Below are 22,201 nucleotides of genomic sequence, written 5' to 3'. Positions count from 1 at the left end.
TGAATATTTTTAAGCTTAAATTACCGGAAGTAAAAATTATTTATTTGGCCCATGCAGGTCTCGAACCTGCGACCTTCGCGTTATTAGCACGACGCTCTAACCAACTGAGCTAATAGGCCTTGTTGAATGAATTTTATAATTATTTAAAAAGAGTTAAAAATAAAAATGAACCTAGATACTAAAATGAGAACCCAATTCCTTGCTACCCGAATTGCTTTTATTTTATTAAATTTAAAACAATAAACAAACAATTTTATTTGTTTTAATTTTAAAAATTCTTAAAAAAAAGGAATAAATCTTCTTACCATATTTAAATCTTTACTTGTGTTCCTCCACTATTTCTATCCATTATTGTCATATTTATATTATTCACAAAGCTGTTGGCTTGCTACCAAACCCAACTCAACCAAAAATTTGACTTGATTTGCCCCCTACACCTGTCAAATCCGACTAAACCGAACCCAATCCATGCATTTTTCTTCAACCCAAGCCTATCCTGGTTTCAATATAAGCTTAGGGAAAAAAAATGTTTAGATTGAGTTTGAGTTGCAGAACTCAAATTAGGTTGGGTTTCAAAAGATGTGATTTATTTTGGGTTGATCTTGGGCTTCTTATCAACCCGACTCAACCTACTCAAGTTGCATCCCTAATGTTTAATAAATAATTAGATCAATTTTATATTGCTATGCATGTATGAAAATTAGACAATATTAAAAATATATTTGATAGTAATTTTAGAAAGTATTTCTAATATTTCTCATATTTGTGAGATAAAAAATTTTAATTATTAAAAATATTAAAAACACTTTTTTAAATCACTGTCAAACACACTCTAAGTCTTCTAATTTCATTTGAAGTATTTTAATTTATTATTTTTATTTTTTATTTATTAATGAGTAAGTGGTTAATAATTTATAATGAAATTTTTTAATAAAAATAAAAATATTTTTATATCAAATTAAAAATACCAGTTGTTTAATTTCACATTTTTTTTAAATAATCACATAAGTTTAATAAATAGAAAATAAAAATAATATAATAAATTTATAATATTAAATTTATTTTAAAAATAAACTAAAATATTTTAAATAAAACAATATAATTTCATATGTATAAAATTTTTTGGAGTTAAGTTCAAAATCATAATTATCAATTTAGATTTTAACCATTTAAAAAAAAAACTAAAATTATCTTTATTAATTATGATTTTATGACATGAATGCTTATGCGAAAAGAAATACAAAATTGATAATTATTTTGCAACTAAACATTCTAGATTTTTAATATATTTAAAGGGGGTATTTTTGTCAAAACACTACATGATGGGAGTTCCGTGGAGAAGAGTGCTTGGCCATTAAGAAATTAGGGAAAAAAAACAAAATGATGTAACGACCCGGACCCACCAATCACTCAAATAATGTGATATGGTCCCACCACTTCCTCAAATAATACAATCGGCACTACAACTTCATAAGATTCTCCTAATTTTCGTGCAAATCGAAACTTCATTACTATTTCATTTCAGAGCCTATTGAAAGTAAAAAAAAACCAAATTTAAGACAGATGAGACCATGATTATTTACTACCAGTCATATGTCCTAGGAATCATCTATGCATATAAGGTGGTATTTGTTTTTTGGCTGAATAGAAAAAGTTAAAATATTTAGCTTTTTCTATTAAGCTAAAAGTAACCTATTGACATCATCCAACATGATTAAATTGAACCTATTGATAATAAGTTCACTTTAATTATATTGGATGATGTCAACGTGTTATTTTTAACTGAATAGAAAAAGTCAAATATTTTTATTTTTTCTATTCAATCAAAAAACAAACACCACATAAGTGTTTTTTTAAATAATTTTTTATTCTAAAAAATAATAATAATAAAATAAAAAAACAATTTTTGTTTTTAAAAATACAAAAACGTGCGTATGCCGGAGAATTGAACTAGTTTGACCTTTAATCTTAACAAAAATAACATTATAATCAATATTTGGTCTTATTCGAAAAGTTATCATTAGGATATGGTACCCTAAGTTATTAATTTTATGGATATTGCTTGTTTGTTTTTATTTGTTTAAATTGAATAAAACTTAATTCAACTCTAAATATAACTTAATAATATTAAGTAGTAAGTTGTTTATTTTTTTATTATTTTATTTCTATTAACTATGAAGTATTAATAGGATGACCAGTATTTTGGTTGTTTTTAAAATTTATTTTTATGATTGGACAAAAAGTTAAATATTTTGATTTTTTTTATTTATTTAAATTATTTTTTTTTTAAAAAGTAATAAGTAAAAATAAACATTTAATGAGTATATGATAAAACTTAATATTTATTATTTAATAACTTAAATAAAATTGTTAATTTAAGATTTATTGTTTATTATTTATTATTTATTTTAGGTATTAAGATTATTTAATAACATCAACTTAAAATTTATTTTAAGTTATTAAATTGATATATTTATTCTTATTAGTCATAATTAAATTTAATTAATATTATTTTTATTAATTTTAAATAATAAATTTATTTATTAAATATGCTTACTTAAAGTATTGTAAGTATATAAGATAATTTAAAATATTTACTATAAAAAGTGAATTATGATAGTGGAATCCTGATTCTCATCACATGTGAACAAATAAAAAAAAATAAAAAATATGGGGTTAACAATAAGGTAACTAATTTGACTTGATATTTAAAATTAATTTTAATTTTAAATTATTTTATTAAATATATTTAATCAACTTAATAACTTAAATTAAGTTATTAAATCACTTTTTAATTGAACCGGAGGAGATTACTCACTTATGGAGAGATCCGGTTTGGTGCAGAGGAGTGGTTTTTGTCCTTAAGAAATTTGTTAAGAAAAAGAAAATGACGTAACAGCCCACCAATTACTCAAATAATGTCATATGGTGATGCGACACCCCACCATTCCCTCGCATGAGATTGGGCCACCATGTCCTATTCGGAAATCTTTTAATCTTACAAATTTATAAGATTCTCCTAATTTTTGTCCGTACAAGTTCAATATAAAAATAAAATAAGTGGTAAAAAATATCATATTTTTATTATTCTCTTTTATTTTTCTTCCTAAGGTTAGAAAGGTAACTTTACAAGTCTTCAACTGGACATGTTAATTTTGGAGGGCCAAATTTTTGGGAAGTTGACTCTTCCTGCTTCCATTTATCACATTTTGAATTAATTCCATTTGATTTTCAACTTTATTATGAATATAGCATGATATTCTAATTCTAAATTCGACTTAATGCTACACTCTAAATGACTAAATTCTAAATCCGTTATTTCTACGCAGCCCCAAGGTATTCTTGCAATCAAATTTGATTCCCAACCCGATAAATCTATACCAAAAAAAAGAAAAGAAAAAGAGTAAAATTATGAGAATGTTAAATGACAATATTTAAAGACTAAGTGGATGTCCGATGAATTAATTTAGTAACTTAATAATTTAATTTAAATCATTAAATAAATTGAATATATCTGGTAAAATAACTTGATTTGTATGATTAAAAGTAAAAAATAATTTTGAGTAATAAATAAAAATAATTAATTTATTATTAAGTATATATTTTTATTTTACATTTTTACGTTCATTTACCCTAATTATCTTCATAATCTCTTTTACTATATGAGTTTCATTATTATTGAATCTCTTTTATCATAATTATAATTTAAAAGGATAAATATATCAATTTAATAATTTAGAATAAATTTTAAATTAATTTTATTAAATAAGAATTAGGGAATAAGTTTTAACTCAATAACTTAAATATATTTAAACTTAAAATTAATTTAAGTCCTAGAAGGCTCTCATCACTTGTAACAATCCGCTCCCAATCGTGTAGATATTGTTTATTCTATACCCTTTAGGGTCCCATAACTTTAAAAATGAGTTTAAAGAGTTATAAGGTTAAGAAGAGTTTATAATTTTAAGTATTAAGTCAAAATAATTAATTTATTATTAATCTTAATTTTTTTGAGTCTGATTTACTTATACCATATAGGAATATATTTAACGAAAGCATGACTAATTTTTAATAATAAATATTTTAAGTTTATTTTATAAATCTATAACACTTTAAAAATGAATATTTAATAGGTAAAATTTATTACTTTAAATATCATTTCTTAATTAACAACGTTGAACTCTCCGCGGGACACCCTCTTCCATAGTTTTCCAACTGACCAGGAATTTGAAAGGAGTCGTCGGTTCGAGCGGAGAAATGGGTTGGGCAATAGCATTACATGGCGGCGCCGGCGACATTCCGCTCTCTCTGCCGCTGGAACGCCGTGAGCCGCGAGAAGCCGCTCTCCGCCACTGCCTCCAGATCGGCGTCGCCGCTCTCCAGACCAAACGCCCTCCACTGGACGTCGTCGAACTTGTGGTAACCTGCTCTCGTCTCCTTATTCGTCGTTTGGTTGCTGAGAAATAACCCATCTCCCTATTCCAAACGAATCTTTTTCCTCTCATTCTTTGTACTTGTATATCTACTACAAAACAATTTTGACTGAGTTGATAGGAATGGCTAGTGAACAGGAAAGATGATACATAAGAGGATCACGAAAGAAGATAGGGCAAGCGGACTATCCATTTCTTCTTTCTCTTGTTTTCTAATTCAAATCTACTTATTATATCTTGGAATTGATGAAGATATCAAACAAAGAAGGCTGTTGATTTGTAAAAATTGCTCTCTGTTTGTAGTTCTTGTTCCGTTTCACAAGGGATTATTTTATTAAATTAGGTTTTTTTTTTTGTAGCATAATATTGGCGTTCAGTTATTATCAAATCATGTAACAGAAAGTGGAAAAAATGTTGCTATGTTTCTCATGAAGCTATTTGAGATGGGTTGTCTCTGTATAATCATGGGTCTAGGTCCTTTATTTGGATGATTATGAGTATTGGTTCTTGTTTATTTTCAATTTTCTGGGACCTCCCTTTACTGAGTGGCTGCACAGGTTCGTGAGCTAGAAAACAACCCAAACTTCAATGCCGGCAGAGGGTCTGTGCTAACCACCGATGGTACGGTCGAAATGGAAGCTTGCATCATGGATGGAAACACGAAGAAATGTGGAGCTGTTTCGGGTCTTACCACTGTTGTTAATCCCATATCCTTAGCAAGGCTGGTTATGGAGAAAACCCCTCATATATATCTTGCATTTGATGGGGCAGAGGCATTTGCAAGGGAACAAGTTAGTGGAATTGTCTTTAATGCTTCCTCATTGTTGTTTTTTCTATGTCATGCCAACTGCATTAAGGACTCTTTATTTTCTTAGTTGTATCAACCTTGATTTAATTGGCTCTTTATATTATTATTTGGCCATTGAAATCTAATTGATCAGGGTAATTTTCTTTTATCCCATGTATTCACTCTGTCATTCTCTTGATTTGAATGCTTATCTTTGTTTGGATGATTTTATTGATAAAAGAAAAATGCTTGAGGGTATTATTTCTTCAACTTTAGGTTTTGTTGCTCTGTCTGGACATTTTATTGACTTTCCAAATTATTCCAAATATTTTTGGTTACCATATATACAATTTAACAAATTAAAATCCAACTACTTGGGTTTTTTATGTAGCACAAATTCTTTTCCATGATTCAACTCTACCTGGAGCCATATTCTCCATTTAACCCTTGGTAATGATGTTTGTTTGTAGTATTCTTGTCATTACATAATTTTTTTTCCCTTTTTTGGCTTTTTATCTTGTCCTTGTGGTGCCTTCAACTTGAATCAAATCATTTCTGGGAGTGGTCAGTAGTTTTTGTTGCTCTAAACCAGATCATCTCTGGTGATTTATTTATTTATTTTCCTTGGCCCGGACTGGGGCCATATCTAAGCTTTTCTTGAGTTCACTAGTTTATAATTTAAACTTTTCTTGCATGTAATGTAATCTTCCATGCTAAAGTTGCTCAAGTGAAAGAAGTGCTGAGGTGGACATCTCTTGTCCATAATTGTAGCAATTATGTTATCAATGTTGGAAAAAAAAATGACTGAACTGCTGAGTTTTTATGCAAGGGCTGTATATTTTCCCTTGATTCTGTCCTAGTTGCATTAGAGCTCCAAATTCAGTCAAATTTATGCTTCTAAGGCATTAAGATTTTTAATTGCATTGTTATGATTTGTTTTATTTATGTCAAAATTACTCGTGTGACCATGTCTTCTTGTATTATCCAGGGTGTTGAAACTGTTGATGCAAGTCATTTTATTACTCCTGAAAATATTGAAAGGTTGAAGCAAGCAAAAGAAGCCAACAGAGTGCAAGTATGCATCTTATCCTCCTTCATAATAGAGTAGATGCATTGTCTTGGATTGTGTTTGAATTTATCTTAGCTTGGTACTCTTTGTTATCTCCATATCTGGATACAGGCTTTGCTGCTAGTTATTTTTCCTCTGTTAGTGAAAACAAGATTTCAAGCTTTTTATGAAATCAAAAGGAGAAATGATAAGAATGTTTTGTAGCTGTTTTGAAGATTTAAAATAGGGCTGGTTCCCAATTGTTCTATTTCTACACCAAAAAACCTGAATTTTCAACTCTAAAGCATCTTGAAGGTATTTTTAGTGTCCATAGCTGATGCTTTTGTCAAAATTTTCAGATTGATTATACACAACCTATTACAAAAGACATGAAGAAAGAAACACCAACTGCTGATGGTGATAGCCAGATTGGAACGGTGGGATGTGTGGCTGTTGACACTCATGGAAATTTAGCAGCTGCTACTTCTACTGGTGGACTGGTTAACAAAATGGTGGGCAGGATTGGGGACACACCCATTGTAGGTGCAGGGAACTATGCGAACAGCCTGTGTGCAGTCTCTGCCACAGGAAAAGGCGAAGCAATAATACGTGGTACTGTTGCAAGAGATGTGGCAGCACTCATGGAGTACAAAGGGCTTTCACTCAAGGAAGCAGCAGCGTATGTCATATCAGAGTGCGCTCCAAGAGGCACTGCAGGCTTGGTTGCTGTTTCTGCCACAGGAGAAGTCACCATGCAGTTTAATACAACAGGTATGTTCCGAGCTTGTGCTTCAGAAGACGGGTATTCGGAGATTGGAATATGGCCAAATTCTAAGCAAAACTGAGTGATTTTGGAATTCTGAATTGTTGTCAAATATTGAAACATTACTTAGCCAGAAAGATGTTGTCATTTGAACATTAGTCTTCATATGATCCTGATGGAAATGGTTCCTGAAGACTCATTTCTCATGTTTCAAACAGAAACAACATTGTGTTGGTATTGTTATGTTATCCAAATTATGGTATTGTCAAAATATTTTACTCTATTGCAAATTTCTATTGACAGAGCCTCCTGTTGGCTCCCACAATGCCAGTCTTTAGAGTGAGTTCTTCAACAACATGATTTCCAAATTATTTTTAATTTTATTTAAAAAAAAAAAAAAAAGAAGGTGAGATGGCATATGATTGTCTATATCTTGTAGAGAATGAATCAGTAAGAAATGCAAAATCATCTCAATAATCATTTCATGGTGTGAAAATACTCTGAAGTACATGGTTGTGCTATAAACAGTAGTCATATCATCTTTGTCTGCTTTTTTTTCCCTTTATTTAATTTAATATGATATAATAAGGGTTGAAAATAGAAAAAAAAATGATGAAAATATTTTCTATGTTGTTTTTTTTTTGGATAGAAAGACATGTGTTCTCCACGTAATCGAAGGCAAAACAATCATTTCATTTCAAAACTCCAACCCATCCCTCTTCTTCCTCCTTCGATCATTGAAAATTCTAGCCTGAGAAACTAGAATTCCGATGAAAAGGATTACAAATCTTATGTTGATTAGAACCAAACTCAAAAAATTTTACCAAAAAAATAACAACATTATTAAAAAATCACTTCAATCGATTCAAATAGTCTTAGATTCAAAATTTTTAAAGGAAAAAAAAATCGATTGATTTTCTTGTCAACCAAACAAACCGCAAAAACCCATAAAAATAGCAACAATCAAACAAATCTAACACAACATTCTTACACGACACATGTATACAACATAGAGTTAGGGTTAGGGTTGGGTTCAGGATGCGTGTGCGATGGTGTCGGGTGCAATGTTGCATAAAATCATATTACCTCATGGCACTATAGCACCATGTGCCTCGGGATGCGTGCAAACGCTGTAGCATGCGCGCCTCGGGATGCGTGCATGGTGGGTGTCGGGTGCAGTGTTGCCTTAAATCATATTACCTGTTGACATTGTGGCACCATACATTTTGTTTGTATGTTATGCTTATGTTTTAGGGTTAGGGTTTCATTTTGATGTTTCAAAAAATTTGGGGAAATTTTGAAGAAAATTTGGGTGAAATTTGGCTGAAAAAAATCAAGCTTTTTGAAGAAAAAAAAAAAAAACACCCCAAAGCAATGACCCATACTTTTATAATAACTTAATAAATAGGTGGGTATATGCACGCACCTTCCGTCCAATTAAAGTAACACCGTTACTCCAAAAATGCATATTGCATATGATTATAAAGTATGAAATATATATTGATCGATTTTAAACTTGAGGAGATAATGTGCAAAACACAAGGATAAAGTCTAATAAACTCTCAAAATAATTATTACTTTAAGATATTATATTGAAAATCATTACATTAATGGGAAGCAAGAATCAGTAAAAGAACAACACGGCCTCCTAGTTGGAAGCTGGGAATCACCGCCGGTTCGTTTTCACAACACTGAGGTTGCTAGTGGTGAAAAAACATGTGGAACATTTTGAAACTGAAATTACCCACGACCATTTCATAGCAGCTTACAGATATACTAATTGAAATGAATAGATACACTGTCTCACATGGACGAGAAAGAAACACCAAGGTTAAGAAATTGAAACTGAAATTACAGACTACTATTTAATATTTTGCCTAGCGGCCGGCCTAATTCAACTCCATCCAGTATGAATTTATTTCTTCATGACATGAAATTACAGATGAAACAACTCACTTTTCTAAGGTATCCAGGAATGTCAAATCATAACCGTTCAACTTTTGCCCTGTGATCCTGTCAAGGCGCTCAGCCATCTCAGCTGTGAGATGATTCTTCCAGTCTCCAACCTCGCCTTTCCTAAAGAATGGATTGTTCTCCATGCTCATGTGCCCTACTCGAAATCTTCCTGTCTTATTAACTCTCAAATTACTTTGATTCTCGAAACTACACAACTTTAAAATTTCTTTCACCAAGCCTTGTTTTTCTTCCTCTAAAGAGAAGGCATAGCCCATGAACTCTGCTAACCTCTTGAGATGGAATGAAGAATCCACCTTCATATCCTCGTATTTCAAGAACAGGACCCTCTCAGGCCACTCTAAGCTTGCCTTCCAGTACCCCAATACGTGATCCCAGAAGGGGCCATACACAGAAACTCCTTTGCAAAATTGCTCAAATGCCTCTTCAAAGGAAAGTGGTTCTCTTGGATTTTCCTCTTCCTTCTTCTGCAGGAAGTGAAACAAAGAGACAAACGTGTCTTTTGGATTTCGACAAACATATACGATCCGACACTGAGAATCTAGGACAGACTGAGATAGTGAAGTAAAAGGGAGGTGGGTATGGAAGATTTGAGGAGGAGAAAGTGTATCTGGATTTGGGAATGGGGTGTTTAGGTGAAAGAATATTTCCGAGAAAGGAACAAGCTCATGAGGGCTGGTGGTGAGCAAAGGATGTGTTGAGCAATCATACTGGCCTCGATTCATAATAGCAAACATGAGAGATTTAAACCATGTTGTGCCCGATTTTGGAGCGGAGACTAAGAGAAGGTCTTCATGTCGTGGCTTAAAGTGTTCTTCCACCCACATGATTCCTTGTAAGCCAACTACGGAATGGTACCAAAAGCCCTGGTACTGATACATATGCTCAGTTGTCCAGCCTTTTTCCTTTGGAAGGGTTGAAATGATCTCACTGTACCTTTTGCACGTCCTCTCTTTACCATCGTCTTCCTCATCATCAAGAGGTTTTTGGGAAGAGGAAATTGTAGCCATGACTGTTTAGTAGGAGAGAATGGAGAGTCTGTGAATGGCATAACGCTGGGAAAAATGAACACAGTTAACAGGTGACGTGTTCATTTTACTATTGAAGTCATCAACATACTGTTAAAAAATTCTCAAAATGATAAAAGTAGAAATCTAAGATCATACTTTTGATAATTAGATTCACAATCTCTAGGAGCAAATAAGAATAGAAGAAAATTAGGGATTTATTGGCGGGTCATTTCAAGACCTTATATCCATACACCGATGAAAATTCACTTACTTTCTTCCTATCAAAGAAGATAAGAGATGTGCCCCACACCTATAAATGAGTGGTTACAATATAAAGAGATGTGTCCCACGTTTTAAGGAAAATAATACCCGAGGTTTTAAAGTTAAATTTAAATGAGCCAAAAAACTTAAAACATTTATTTTATTTTATTTAAAATAAAAAATGTTTTCAACATTTCTTCCACTTGGCCGATAAATTACTTATTATATCTTAATTAAACTAATACATAACAAAATTGTTCCTAAATCCTTATAGTCGATCAAAAGAGTTTAAATCACATTAATCATGGCGGTAAGTCCTCTAAAATTGAGTATTACCTTCTATGTATTACAATATAACTTTCTCCTTTGAATAACAATAATATGCAGGTCATTTCGGTATGAATGAGCTTCCAAATTATCATTCAAGGTTAATTGTTTTTATACCTCTGCTTTATAGATTTTAAAAACATCTAGTGTTTTACTTTTATCATAAAGCAAAAAGAGATATATATTGTGAATAGTCATTGATAAAAGTAACAAAATATCTCTGACCATTTAAGCACATATCATAGGGACCACTAATGTTAGTGTGTACGATCTTTTAAACATTAGAAATCCTTTTGGCACTTTGCTTCTTAGCCTTGTTGGTATGCTTTCCCTTATTGTAGTCCACATAAATACTAAAATCAGTAAAATTAAGAGCCTTAAGGACTCTATCATTTACCAATCTTTTAATTTTTTCAATAGAGATATGACCTAATCTCTTGTGCCACAATATGGAGGATTTCTCATTTATAACACCGCACTTAATGCCAACATTTTCATGCATAGTTGTGATACTATGGTTAAGAATAGGATTTAAATAAAGTTTGAATAAATCATCCAAAATACCATCACCAACAATAATATTGTTTTTTATCAAATGAAATGAATTACTAACAAAATTAAAACTAAAATCATGAGGTAAAAGTCTCAAAATTGAAATAAGGTTTCTAGATAATGATGAAACATAAAAGGTTTTTTCAAGGTCTAAAATAAAGTCAGATCTAAGAACAAGTCTATAGGTCCCAATTGCTTCCACATGTGAACCTATTTGATTTCTTGAATAGATAGAGTGTTCACTTTTTGTTAGTTTCATTTGGTTTAAGAAGCCTTACATGGTGTTGACAACATGAATTGTAGTACCAGAATCAATCCACCTAGTGTTATAAGAAATATGAACCATATTAGATTCTTAACACACTAATTACCTTTCCTTTCAAGCCAAACCTTAAATTTGGGACAACTCTTATTAATGTGTTCTTTCTTCTTGAAAAAGAAACACTTGTTATCATTCTTATTAACCTTACTAAGAGATGTATTTTGTTTTCCTTTGTCTTTCTTGCCTGGTTTCTTTTCTTAAGTCGTCGAACGAGTACTTTCAATCATTTCTTGATTGAGTTTTCCTTTCTCTTATACACACATGGTCAAAAGTTTATTGATAAACCATTCTTCCTTATGTGTATTGTATGAAATCTTAAAAGGTCCATACTCAATTGGAAGTGAATTAAGGATAAAGTGAACCAAAAATGACTCAAACATCTCAATCTCCAATAACTTAAGTTAAACAACAATATCCCTCATTTCCATTATGTGCTCATGCACTCCTTTGGTGCCATTAAACTTCATAGAACACATCTTTATCCTTAGGATGCTAGCCAAAGCCTTATCAAAAGTCTCAAACTGTTGTTCAAAAGCTTTGAGATATTCTTTCACCTTAGCACAGTCAAGAATCAAACCACAAATACTTTTCCCAATGCTAGACTTGATAAACATCAAACTTAAGTGATTAGATCGCTCCCAATGTTCATATGATATTTTCTCAGTTTGGGTGCCTAATTTTGTAGGAACTAGTGGCTCATCCATACGAAGTGCTAAATTAAGGTCCAAGCAACCCAATGTAAGGAGAATTTTCTATTTTCAATCAGCATAGTTATCACTATTTAGAGAAGACATTCAAGATGAATCAAAATTTTGAATAGATATAGATTGAATTGCAAAATAAATAACAAAGCTTACTAACATGCAATGAAGCAACATGTTACTCTAGTATGACATCAAAATTTACCAAACTTAATGGTAGACAAATATTAAGTAGTGATTCTAAATACTACTTATAAAACTTAATGCATATATGTTGTTGATATCATCAATATATTTCCGATAGACAAATATGAGATCTAAATAGCAGTATAGAGAAAAACAAAACATCCCTTACAAATAACATAAATGAACCCAAATAAACTCAAGATTATTTCTCATTCTTATATTGTACCGGAACCCAAAATATATAAAAAGGATTGAAAAGAATAAATGACCAACAAATATTCAAAATACCTTAAATAAACTAATATAAATTTCAAACTGAATCAAATGCCAAACTAGATATATGACTTCGATGCCAAAATGTTAGAAAATTCTCAAAATTGCAAATGATAAAAGTAGAAATCCGATATCATATCTCCAACCATGATAATCAAATTCACAATCTTTTTGAGCAAATAAGAACTGAAGAAAATTAGGGATTCGTTGGCTAGTCCTTCCAAGACTTTATGTCTATGAACTAATGAAAATTCACTAACTTCTTCTTGTAGATTAGATTAAAAACTCTTATCTCTTTGAAGTTTTAACTTAGAATATTTCCCTGATATCTTTTTCTCATTAAAGAAGACAAATAAATACTGATGGGTAGTTACTACTAAGAGATAATATTTGAATAAGTTTTAATTTTAAATTTAAATTTAAATGGGCCACAAAACCTAAAACATTCATTTTATTTTATTTTATTTAAAATAAAAAAAATGTTTCCAACACATACTTCCATTAACTGATATTGCATCATGCAATTGTATATGTTGGATGAATTTCTCCAAATGTCTCACAAATATTTCTAAATGCCAGACTTTTCTCATGGATATAACTGTACATTCAATTTTTTGCTCCTAAGGAAGCAACAATTTTTATTTGACATTACCCGCCACTTCTATCATGGTACAAAAGTAGGTATGTAAACCACTTTTTTTTTTTTTTTCTATGTTTGATCATTTGCGCTCATGCAATCACATATGATTGAAGGAAAGAGCAACTCGTGACTGAAGAGAAAGACAACTTGTCGGGTTCGCGACCAACAACATAAATTTTTGTTAAAAATGGGGTGATTAATGAATATCTACTACTCCTTATATTGTGTGGTTTAAATTCAATGGGCCAATAACTCATATGAAATATTCTCACAATAGGGTTGGGCATTGATTCCATTCGTACTCCCTTTCGTGTTAAAACTTAAAACACAATGATATGGTTAGAGAAACCCAACAACGTAGGACGTCACAAAAATCATTAGGTCTTGCATGAATAATAGAACTAAAGCAAATGATCAGTTGAAAATATTCATTATGAGACTTATACACATTAGATACATGTCCCATGAATACTAAACACACTATCACTGACCTCATACTGTTTGAAAAAGATAAACCGGATCCTTGAACATCTACTTAGTTACTTGATCCAGACGTTCCACCATCTCACCTGTTAAATAGTTTTTCCAATTTGCAACCTTGCATCTCCTGAAAAATGCCTTGTTCACAACCTCAAAGTTTGAGGATGGGCTAGATTTTCCTGTCTTATTCTGTAACGCCTCGGATTCTGGGCAACCCAGAATTCGACTCATGACCCCAGGTCAAAGATTTGACCCTAAGAGTTACGCTTGTCTAAGCTGGCAATCAGTCTTGATAACCTAAAATTTTTTTTCAACAAAACAACATCTAACCCCAAATAAATTTACTAAGCTAAAACTTACTATATCATATTACTTTACTTCATTTTATTTATCTCCAAAACCAACCATTGTTCATAAGTATAATAAATCCACCAATCATTTTCCCACCAAAGCTCAATATTTACAATAATCTCTAAGTCAAAAGACTATTTCCCAAAATGTTTTACAAGCTAACAAAATATAATTTAACTTACAAAAGTCCATATAACTCAAATTAGTACATATTGAAAAAGTACTATAAATTAAAAACAACCATTATTATGGTTCTTTTGCTTTGTGGAATACTTTTGGATCTTCCTGTGGCCCTTTAGAAACTATATATGCATCTAAAAATTTTAAAAAATAAAAAAATGAGCATTTCCACATTGCTCAATAGGGTGTTTTCCACCCAAATGGTTTATAAATTCTAGGTTAATAGAACACAATCATATACCAAAATGTAATTTTACATCTACCTTGTATACATTAAATGAACCACAACTATACACATTTAAATCGATTAAAATTATCATTTCTCTTATTCTATCATATGTCTAGCATATCAACAATTCTAAATTTACAAAATAAACAAGTCATTTTAGTCTTGAATAATATATTCAAACATATCATTGATAAATAATACAAATCTTTCTTTCAAATACTAACATGATGCAAATGTTTATACGCAATCTAATAATGCAATGTTGTTCTTGGGATTTCACTGAAGGATACACGTTTGTACTCAAATACACTCCCTATTCGGAGTCTTTGAGGGTAAACTTTTTGGTCTTTCACCTTAGGGATCTCACTCATTTCTTAATTCGCCATCTCTGGGGTCTTTTCATTTCTCATTGCTCTTTTCTTTTCATTGTTATCCTTTTTGGGGGTTTTTTTCATTCTCATTTTCGTTTCACACAACCATGATGCCTATGAACTAAAATCAAATCATATTTTAACATCCACAATATTTCAAGACATAATTCTATTTACTCCCTGTAAATCCCAAAATTTGTCTCAATTTTATTTTTACGTTGATTTTGAGCACAATTTTATTCTTAGTTTTTAAATCCCGATTATATCTTATATTTTTTGCCCATTCACCATCTAATTATTAGTTTTTATTATTTTATTTTATTATTATTTACTATTATTATTGTTATGTTTTTATTTATTTATTTTCTCTCTCCTTTCTCATCTCTCTTCCTATCTTCCCCAATCACTCCACCTACTCCCCCATTCTTTCTCCTCCCATAACTCCCTTCAATCTCAAGACCACTGGCTCCTTTTTTTTTTCTTCTAGAAGCTACCCATCTCTCTTCATTTTAAGGGGCCCTGATTTTTCCCACATTTTTCTCTATTTTGTTTGTCCAATTTTTCACGTGGCTGATTGGAGCCAAAATATGTGCTCTAATGGCACATATTTGGTATGATTTGTGCACCAAAAGACATTCAAATCACCCAACTTGACCTAAATCAATGCTAAGGCCCTAACCATGAGTTTAATTTGTACTTTGGAGACTTATCTCAGGTTCAAGGGAAGAAAATGGTGCAAATTGAATGACTTTAAATTTTGAAAGATTAAGAAATGGCTAAATGAGGAAATAAGTGAGTCAAGACTCATGGAACGTAAGCAAAGGCAAGACAAGGATATCATGAGTTTGAAAGATGAGAAATGACCATTATGGAGTAAGAAATAAGGCAAGAAATCATGGGAAATGAGGCATGAAGCAAGATTCAGTTGCATGGAAATTTAGAACTTAAAAATCTGATGGCATTATATACTCTGACTTTGAGGAAAAATTTGAAGTACTTTCTGGAGTCCATTATATACATACTATATATCGTTTTGAAGATCGGGAAGTCAGGAGTCCAACGCTTCAAACGGTTTGCAAATCGGAGCTAAAGTGAAGAAGTTATGGATATTTGAAGACAACCGCACCAAGTTGGAGGGTCATTTCGAAATGATTTCGAAATTCAACTTATGAATTCAAAATCCACTTCGAAATGGCACCAATTTCGAATTCACCCACTGCCACTTTGATGTTTCACCTCCTCTACCTTGGGAATTGCATCTAGGGCTCTTCATCCACCCTAAGTGGATCCCACACAACTAGAAATCACCATTTTATTATTTTTTAATCATTTTTAGGAAATTATTTTGTAATAAGTGGCCAATGAGAGTGTGCCACATGTTAGGTAATTGAGGATATTATATAAACTCTCTCAATTCTAGGTTTTAGGGATCTTGGATTTTTTTTTTGGAGAGTTTGACATTGAAGGTGGAAGAAGACGAGAACTTTGGTTTGTTTTCTTTTTCTTCTCTATTGAATATATTGTTTTTAGTTTCTTTTGATTCAAATTATGGATTTTTACCCTATTATGGATTGTGAATGTGACATCACCCCCATGAGAGGCTAAGAGCCAACTTGGGGCTTGAAGCATGAAAACCTAAGGGTTGGGAAACCTATAGGGACAATGGGTAAATTACTATAACAATGAAATTAATTATTGGTTGGGTGACAATTTTTTTTTTTTTTTATCCTATCCTTGTGAGTTCGATTAAGGAATGATACGGTAGGTTATTACTTGATACTAGTGATTCTTGGTAATTCTTGATCATTAGCTATCCTCGTCTTCCCTACCGTTATTTGCCCCTAAACAAAGCTATAAGGAGTAGGAAGGGTTAAAAAACCAAATCTTAAATTGATAATCAATCTCATTCATTTGATGGTTTTAGGAATCTGTTTTAAAAAGGAAAAATTAGGTTTCGGATGCAATCTTGAGTTATAGAACTCAACTTGATCGCGAACGGCCAAGGATCCTAAAACCCTAAGATCATATTACTTAAAATACCCTTGTTTTCTCTAATTTCTATACCCTAGGTTGGATTGTGGAAAACCCCAAACTTGAATCAATTGAATTTAAAATCAATATTCATTTTTTTTTCTTATTAATTTAATTTTTTTTACTTAGTTTCACATTATTCACATATTGTTTTTTCATTTAAGGATTTAAACAAAAACAATTCATTTATTCTAGTATTGACAATTTTCATAAGTCAGTCCTTGAGAACGATACCCGGAATACTACAAAAGCCGTAGTAACTCTTTTTCTAGTTTTTCTTGACCAGAGTTACTACGTAAAAAGGCTAAGTATTTTGGTACAATAGAGAATTTCGGTCAGTGGCCATTGGGCAGAGACACCAGTCGACCCCATTTATTTTCCTCCATTTTTTTCCATTATTATTATTATTATTATTTATGAAATTTGAGTTTTTTTTTTTTTTTTTTATTGTTGGTGAATTAATTTAGAATTTTCTAATTTGGTTTAGATTAGATGATATTTATATGGTTATGCTCATTTTAATTATTCAATTTGACATGAGACATACTGTGATATATTTTGGATGTGGGTTTGATTTTGGTTGTTGATTTAGGTTTGCATAATAAATTAGGATTGTATTATGAGATATTAAATTCAGGCTTAATGAGATTTATTTTAATTTATCATGTTTTGAGTTTGATTAATTGAGCTTATATTTTGACTATTAATTTAGAAATTTTAAATTAGGGCCTATGACATGTGAGATATTTTTGTTGAGTTATATTTGCTAATTTGGGTCCATTTTGATTGACAAAATTTATTGGACTAATTTGAAGTTTGGATTTGGACTTGAATATTTGTTTTGAACTTTGTACATTTTTCGATATTTACATTTGAGTTATTTTTGTTCTATTTTGCAATTATGTTGGCCGAGTATGAATTTATGACACGTGGAGTACGAAATTTTATGGAAAAAAGTGAGAATTAAAAAGCTATAGAAAGACATTGAGCTTGTTGTAAGTTTGTTTGGTTACACATTTTATTTTCCACTACTATTTGGTTTTATTTTTATTGGTTTCTGTAAATATTTGTTTATTGATATTTATTGAGTGTGTACAAAATTGAATATCAAACAAATCGGAAATTTGTTTAAATAAGAGGAATAATTCAATAAATATGATTTAATAAAATAATAATTTTAAAATATTCTTCTTAATAAAAGAAAGTTTTTATTAATAAAAATTCAAAAAAAATGCTTTAAGAAAAATCCAAAAAAATTGTTTTTAATAGAATTTGAATTTTTTTTAAAAATAATAATTGTCCAAAAATTTCTTTGTTTAATAAAAATTGTCCAAAAATTGTTTTGTAAATAAAGTTGTCTCAAAAATTAATTTTTAATTAAAAATTCTTTTGCAAATAAAGTTATATATATATTTTTAATAATTTGTATAAGTGTGGACCCGTATTTCGGCTCATGCGTTTCTCACTCGATGACGAGTTCGATTTTTATTTGAAAAATGATTTTTATTGATTAAAAAAATGACTTGGAGTCGCCACTTATTTTTGTTTTATTTTTAAAAAGGGTAAACAAAATAAGAAAGAAAACCTTAGGTGTGACTCCTTATTTTGGAAAAGGTTGGTCTACGGAAAACCGGATTGGGTTCGGGGATCAGGTTACTTATCGGGAAGGTACGGTAAAAACCGTAGCACCCCTCTAAGTCCCTAAAAATGGGTCTCTACTAATAAAATGAAGCGATCATGGCATCTAATAAGGAAAATAATGAATACCCGAATCGAAAATCACAACAAAATATCCGAATGAATACGAGAGGCGAAGAATGTACCTGAGTGGTGAACTGTTATACTTCAAGGAAAAAACAAATGTTACCAATCAAACACCAAATAACAGCATGCATGTCATAGAATGGAATATAGTAAATCAATCACATATAGCAATCATATCAATCAATCCATTAACCAATCATAAAATCAGATATGTCGGGCCCCCACCAAAGCCCAAATTACTTTTGCATGAATCAATTCCGTAAATTTCATCACTCGAAATTAGGAAATTGAATTCTTGCTTATTTAAAAACATTTTTAGAAAATAAGAAAATTATTAAAAATCGAGGATGACTTATGAAAGATGTTTGTCGGAAATAAATGTGGTAGCCAAATTTATTAAGGAGTGGAAAATATTTAAAATCAAGAAGATGAGAAAGAAAAGAGAAAATAATAATAATAATAAAATAAATAAATAAATAAAAGATATATTTAAGGTAAAGAAAGAAAACTTGAAAGATTTAAACCTTTGAAAAAGATTTTATTTGAAAATCCATTTTTGAAAGCAATACATGGGAATATAAGGGTGTGACACGTGGGTTTCAGGAGTGGCCCACCAAAGTTGGCCATGCATGCCATGCTAGAAAAAGGGATAAAATGGGTCCCGGAAATGCCACGAAGCCTTTTTGTTGTTGTCATGCATTTAGAGATTTAAAAAAACCGTGGTGATCAAATCCTCTTGGAATTCAGGGTCAACATCCACTGCATCTGGTGGGAGCGGGTTGATCGATTGAGGAACTACATCAGTGACTTCCCCGAAAAGGGTCTTGAACGATGGCATCTTCTTTGTGAGCAGCCTGATTTAATACCGAGATTAATTGGATTGTTAATCTGCTATGAAAGAACCCAGATCTTCCTCTGTCATCTCACACTTAGATGTAGTGTATCCTGTCACAAGGGCGAGCACCGGCTGCATCGCAATATAAAGACCAGGAACATTGAAGGTTTCAAATATAATTTCACCAGTGTATTCACGGCTCTCCGGGGCAGTGAGTGGACTTCCTGTCAAAAGAAAGTAGTGATCCTCCTGATCACATCTCAAATAATTAAATATACACTGCTGCCAAAATCTCTCCATGACATCCCAATTATCAACCTGGCCGTGAACAATCGGATAGCTTGGATTGGTGGGGCTCCGATTTTGATTCAAAAACGACTCGTTGACAGCAACAACTGTCGGGGCAATGAAGCACGGCTCCACGTTACCGACAAAACCCATTTTAGTATACCCGGCGCCGTAGTTAATGATCACGGCGGGACGAGGAGCAGCTGAATCCATGTGAAGGGAAAAGAGATTGAGGTAGTTGCGGTGGCAGCAGTAATGGACCTATGGAAGGTGGTCCACCGCTTCCAATTGATGAAGCATGTTGTTGTTGCTGCTGAAGACGAGATGAATATGGGATACCTAAGTTAAATCCACCAGACCTTCCCATAGGAAAATGCTGAGATTGCATCATAGGCACAACACTATCATGGAGTTGTTCTTTCCGGTGAGAGTCCACAGGAAAGTCAGTATTTCCACCTTTAAATCCAGGTGATGCAGGAAAATCTTCGTTCTGGATGCTGAATTCTTGGTTTTGATGGACACCTCCAATACTTTGCTTCCCTAGAGAACCCATGTTATCAATGATTTCAGATCAATCAAATAAAACTTGCCACAGAGAATCTCCTTCTCCCTAATACTAGCGTCCTCTTTCCCTAAAACCCGTCTGCAACTTGTCTTGGATCTCGGGATTCAATATACGCCATTCCGATTAGAAGGCTCACAGTTGAAACCTTCAAACACTCAAAATAGTTATGACAGCCAATACACCATCCCATGATGCCCACTGGGGATTTACGGCAAGCTTCATTTGCTAACTTTTGAGCTCTGAACATTCTCTCTCACGAGCTATTATCCCTGCTGCCCACAAGTCATGGGGCTTCCAAATAAGCTTCTTGCTTTTTAATCTTCCCCTGAGTTCCGATAGTATCGGCTTTAGAGGGCCATAACAGGGATTCAACAACTTCTCAATCAATTTGCTAAAAAGATCTTGAGAATACGCTTCCATACAAGAATTCATAGCCAGTTTTGGGTCCTCTCTCTACCACAACTCGCGCATCGAACGGGATCCAGAAACGGGAGTGGCCTCGTCATGAAAAATGCATAAAACAGAGCATAGAAGAAAACAAGTAAAAAGGTCCTTAAAGGAGGCTTCACATCATGAGTTATCCGTGAACCTTCTCTGATTTAGGTGAGGAAAACAGTATCAAATGCAAATAAATGACAGGACTCTTGGGTATTTCACATCAGAGACAAGGCATACCAAGGTTAACAATATGAATTCAGGACTATATCTTAACAAGGAATAGGTGGCCTTCATTAACCACCTCAAGCAAGCCAACTAACACTCAAATATCAATGGAAAACGGGTAGGAGTAATAAGAATCCAAATCAAACCATATATCAGTTGCATCCATACCTGAGAATGCCCTTCTGCAGTAAGGTTCTGTTCAGCTGCAAACACCTTTAATCCACCACCAATGTTGGCAAAAACTAATGAACCAGCCAAGTCGTCTATCTCTACTCTTTAAGCATACCCCTCTCTCTCGAATCCATACTCTCCTCTGTAGATAACCTCAAGATGCACACCTCCTTCTCGTCTTCTCCTTTCTCTTTGTTTCTTCTATCTAGTCTCTAGCTTCCTCCCTCTCTGGTGCCTTGCTCTCCTTTTTCTTTCTAAAGTGAAGACCCCCCTCAAAATATCTCTAGCCAGCACCTAAAAAAAACATCCCCCCACTTTTTCTCATACGTCTGCCAGAAAATCCCCCCCAGCCAAAAGCACCTCTCCTGCTTTTGCATAACAGACCCGCTCCTCCACAACGGCCTGAAGATTCTGAATATTCCTTGGACAGGTGTCGAACTCTCATTCACTTCTCAATTCCACTACTATGATTCTCTAGCAGCCATCCACGAGCCGACAAGTGGCTCATTGAGAGGCCTCCACCTGGTAAAAATGAGTTGCTGGGATATGACAAAAACCGAGCCCCATATGGGGTCTACAATAAGTCACTTTTATTAAATGAAAATAAAACGAAATACTTTTTTTAAAAAATAAAATTGTAAAAATTCATTCCTTTACCGTAAAAGCAAGTAAAAATAATTTTTGTTACCAAATTGAAATTTTATAATAATTTCTTTTGATACAATAAATGTAAATAACTTTTTAAAAAAAAAAAATTAAATACAAATGAAATTGAATCAAATCATTAATCGAAAATAAATTAAAACTTCTTTTTTGTATATAAATAAATTGAAATCACTAATTTAAAATTGTTTTTAATAAAATCATTTGAAATTTCTTGAAAACTAATTCTTTCAAATATCTTTTTTTCTAATTAGTTCAATAAATCAATTTGCATAATTTTATTGTCATTTGTTTTTGTACATTCTTGCAATTTTATTTTGTCATCATCTTTGT

General features: G+C 32.1%; 2 protein-coding genes and 1 non-coding gene across 3 annotated transcripts; 1 reads left to right on the top strand and 2 right to left on the bottom strand.

Moving 5' to 3' along the window:
- Nucleotides 1–45: 45 nt before the first annotated feature.
- On the bottom strand, nucleotides 46–119 carry TRNAI-AAU. The gene has a single exon. It is a non-coding gene; the product is annotated as a tRNA-Ile (tRNA).
- A 4,076-nt stretch (nucleotides 120–4,195) lies between these two features.
- On the top strand, nucleotides 4,196–7,325 carry LOC117934493 (isoaspartyl peptidase/L-asparaginase 1). The gene is made up of 4 exons (XM_034856201.1): nucleotides 4,196–4,419; nucleotides 4,991–5,224; nucleotides 6,209–6,295; nucleotides 6,628–7,325. Exons 1-4 carry the CDS (start codon nucleotides 4,258–4,260, stop codon nucleotides 7,111–7,113), a joined length of 969 nt encoding a protein of 322 aa, XP_034712092.1. The 5' UTR covers nucleotides 4,196–4,257; the 3' UTR covers nucleotides 7,114–7,325.
- Nucleotides 7,326–8,983: 1,658 nt separating this feature from the next.
- On the bottom strand, nucleotides 8,984–10,015 carry LOC117904137 (cytosolic sulfotransferase 13-like). Its single transcript, XM_034816651.1, has one exon. It carries the CDS (start codon nucleotides 10,013–10,015, stop codon nucleotides 8,984–8,986), a length of 1,032 nt encoding a protein of 343 aa, XP_034672542.1.
- Between the last annotated feature and the right edge of the window lie 12,186 nt (nucleotides 10,016–22,201).

The sequence above is a fragment of the Vitis riparia genome, chromosome 17 (assembly GCF_004353265.1).
Source record: "Vitis riparia cultivar Riparia Gloire de Montpellier isolate 1030 chromosome 17, EGFV_Vit.rip_1.0, whole genome shotgun sequence".
NCBI lineage: Eukaryota > Viridiplantae > Streptophyta > Magnoliopsida > Vitales > Vitaceae > Vitis > Vitis riparia.
This window is presented reverse-complemented; position numbering and strand designations above follow the sequence as displayed.

Excerpts from the sequence above, each read along its gene's own strand:
- LOC117934493 (XM_034856201.1), top strand. The coding sequence starts at position 4,258 with ATGGGTTGGGCAATAGCATTACATGGCGGCGCCGGCGACATTCCGCTC. Across the intron at positions 5,225-6,208 it reads AGGCATTTGCAAGGGAACAA|GGTGTTGAAACTGTTGATGC; the intron begins GTTAGTGGAATT and ends TGTATTATCCAG. Across the intron at positions 6,296-6,627 it reads AAGAAGCCAACAGAGTGCAA|ATTGATTATACACAACCTAT; the intron begins GTATGCATCTTA and ends CAAAATTTTCAG.
- LOC117904137 (XM_034816651.1), bottom strand. The coding sequence starts at position 10,015 with ATGGCTACAATTTCCTCTTCCCAAAAACCTCTTGATGATGAGGAAGAC.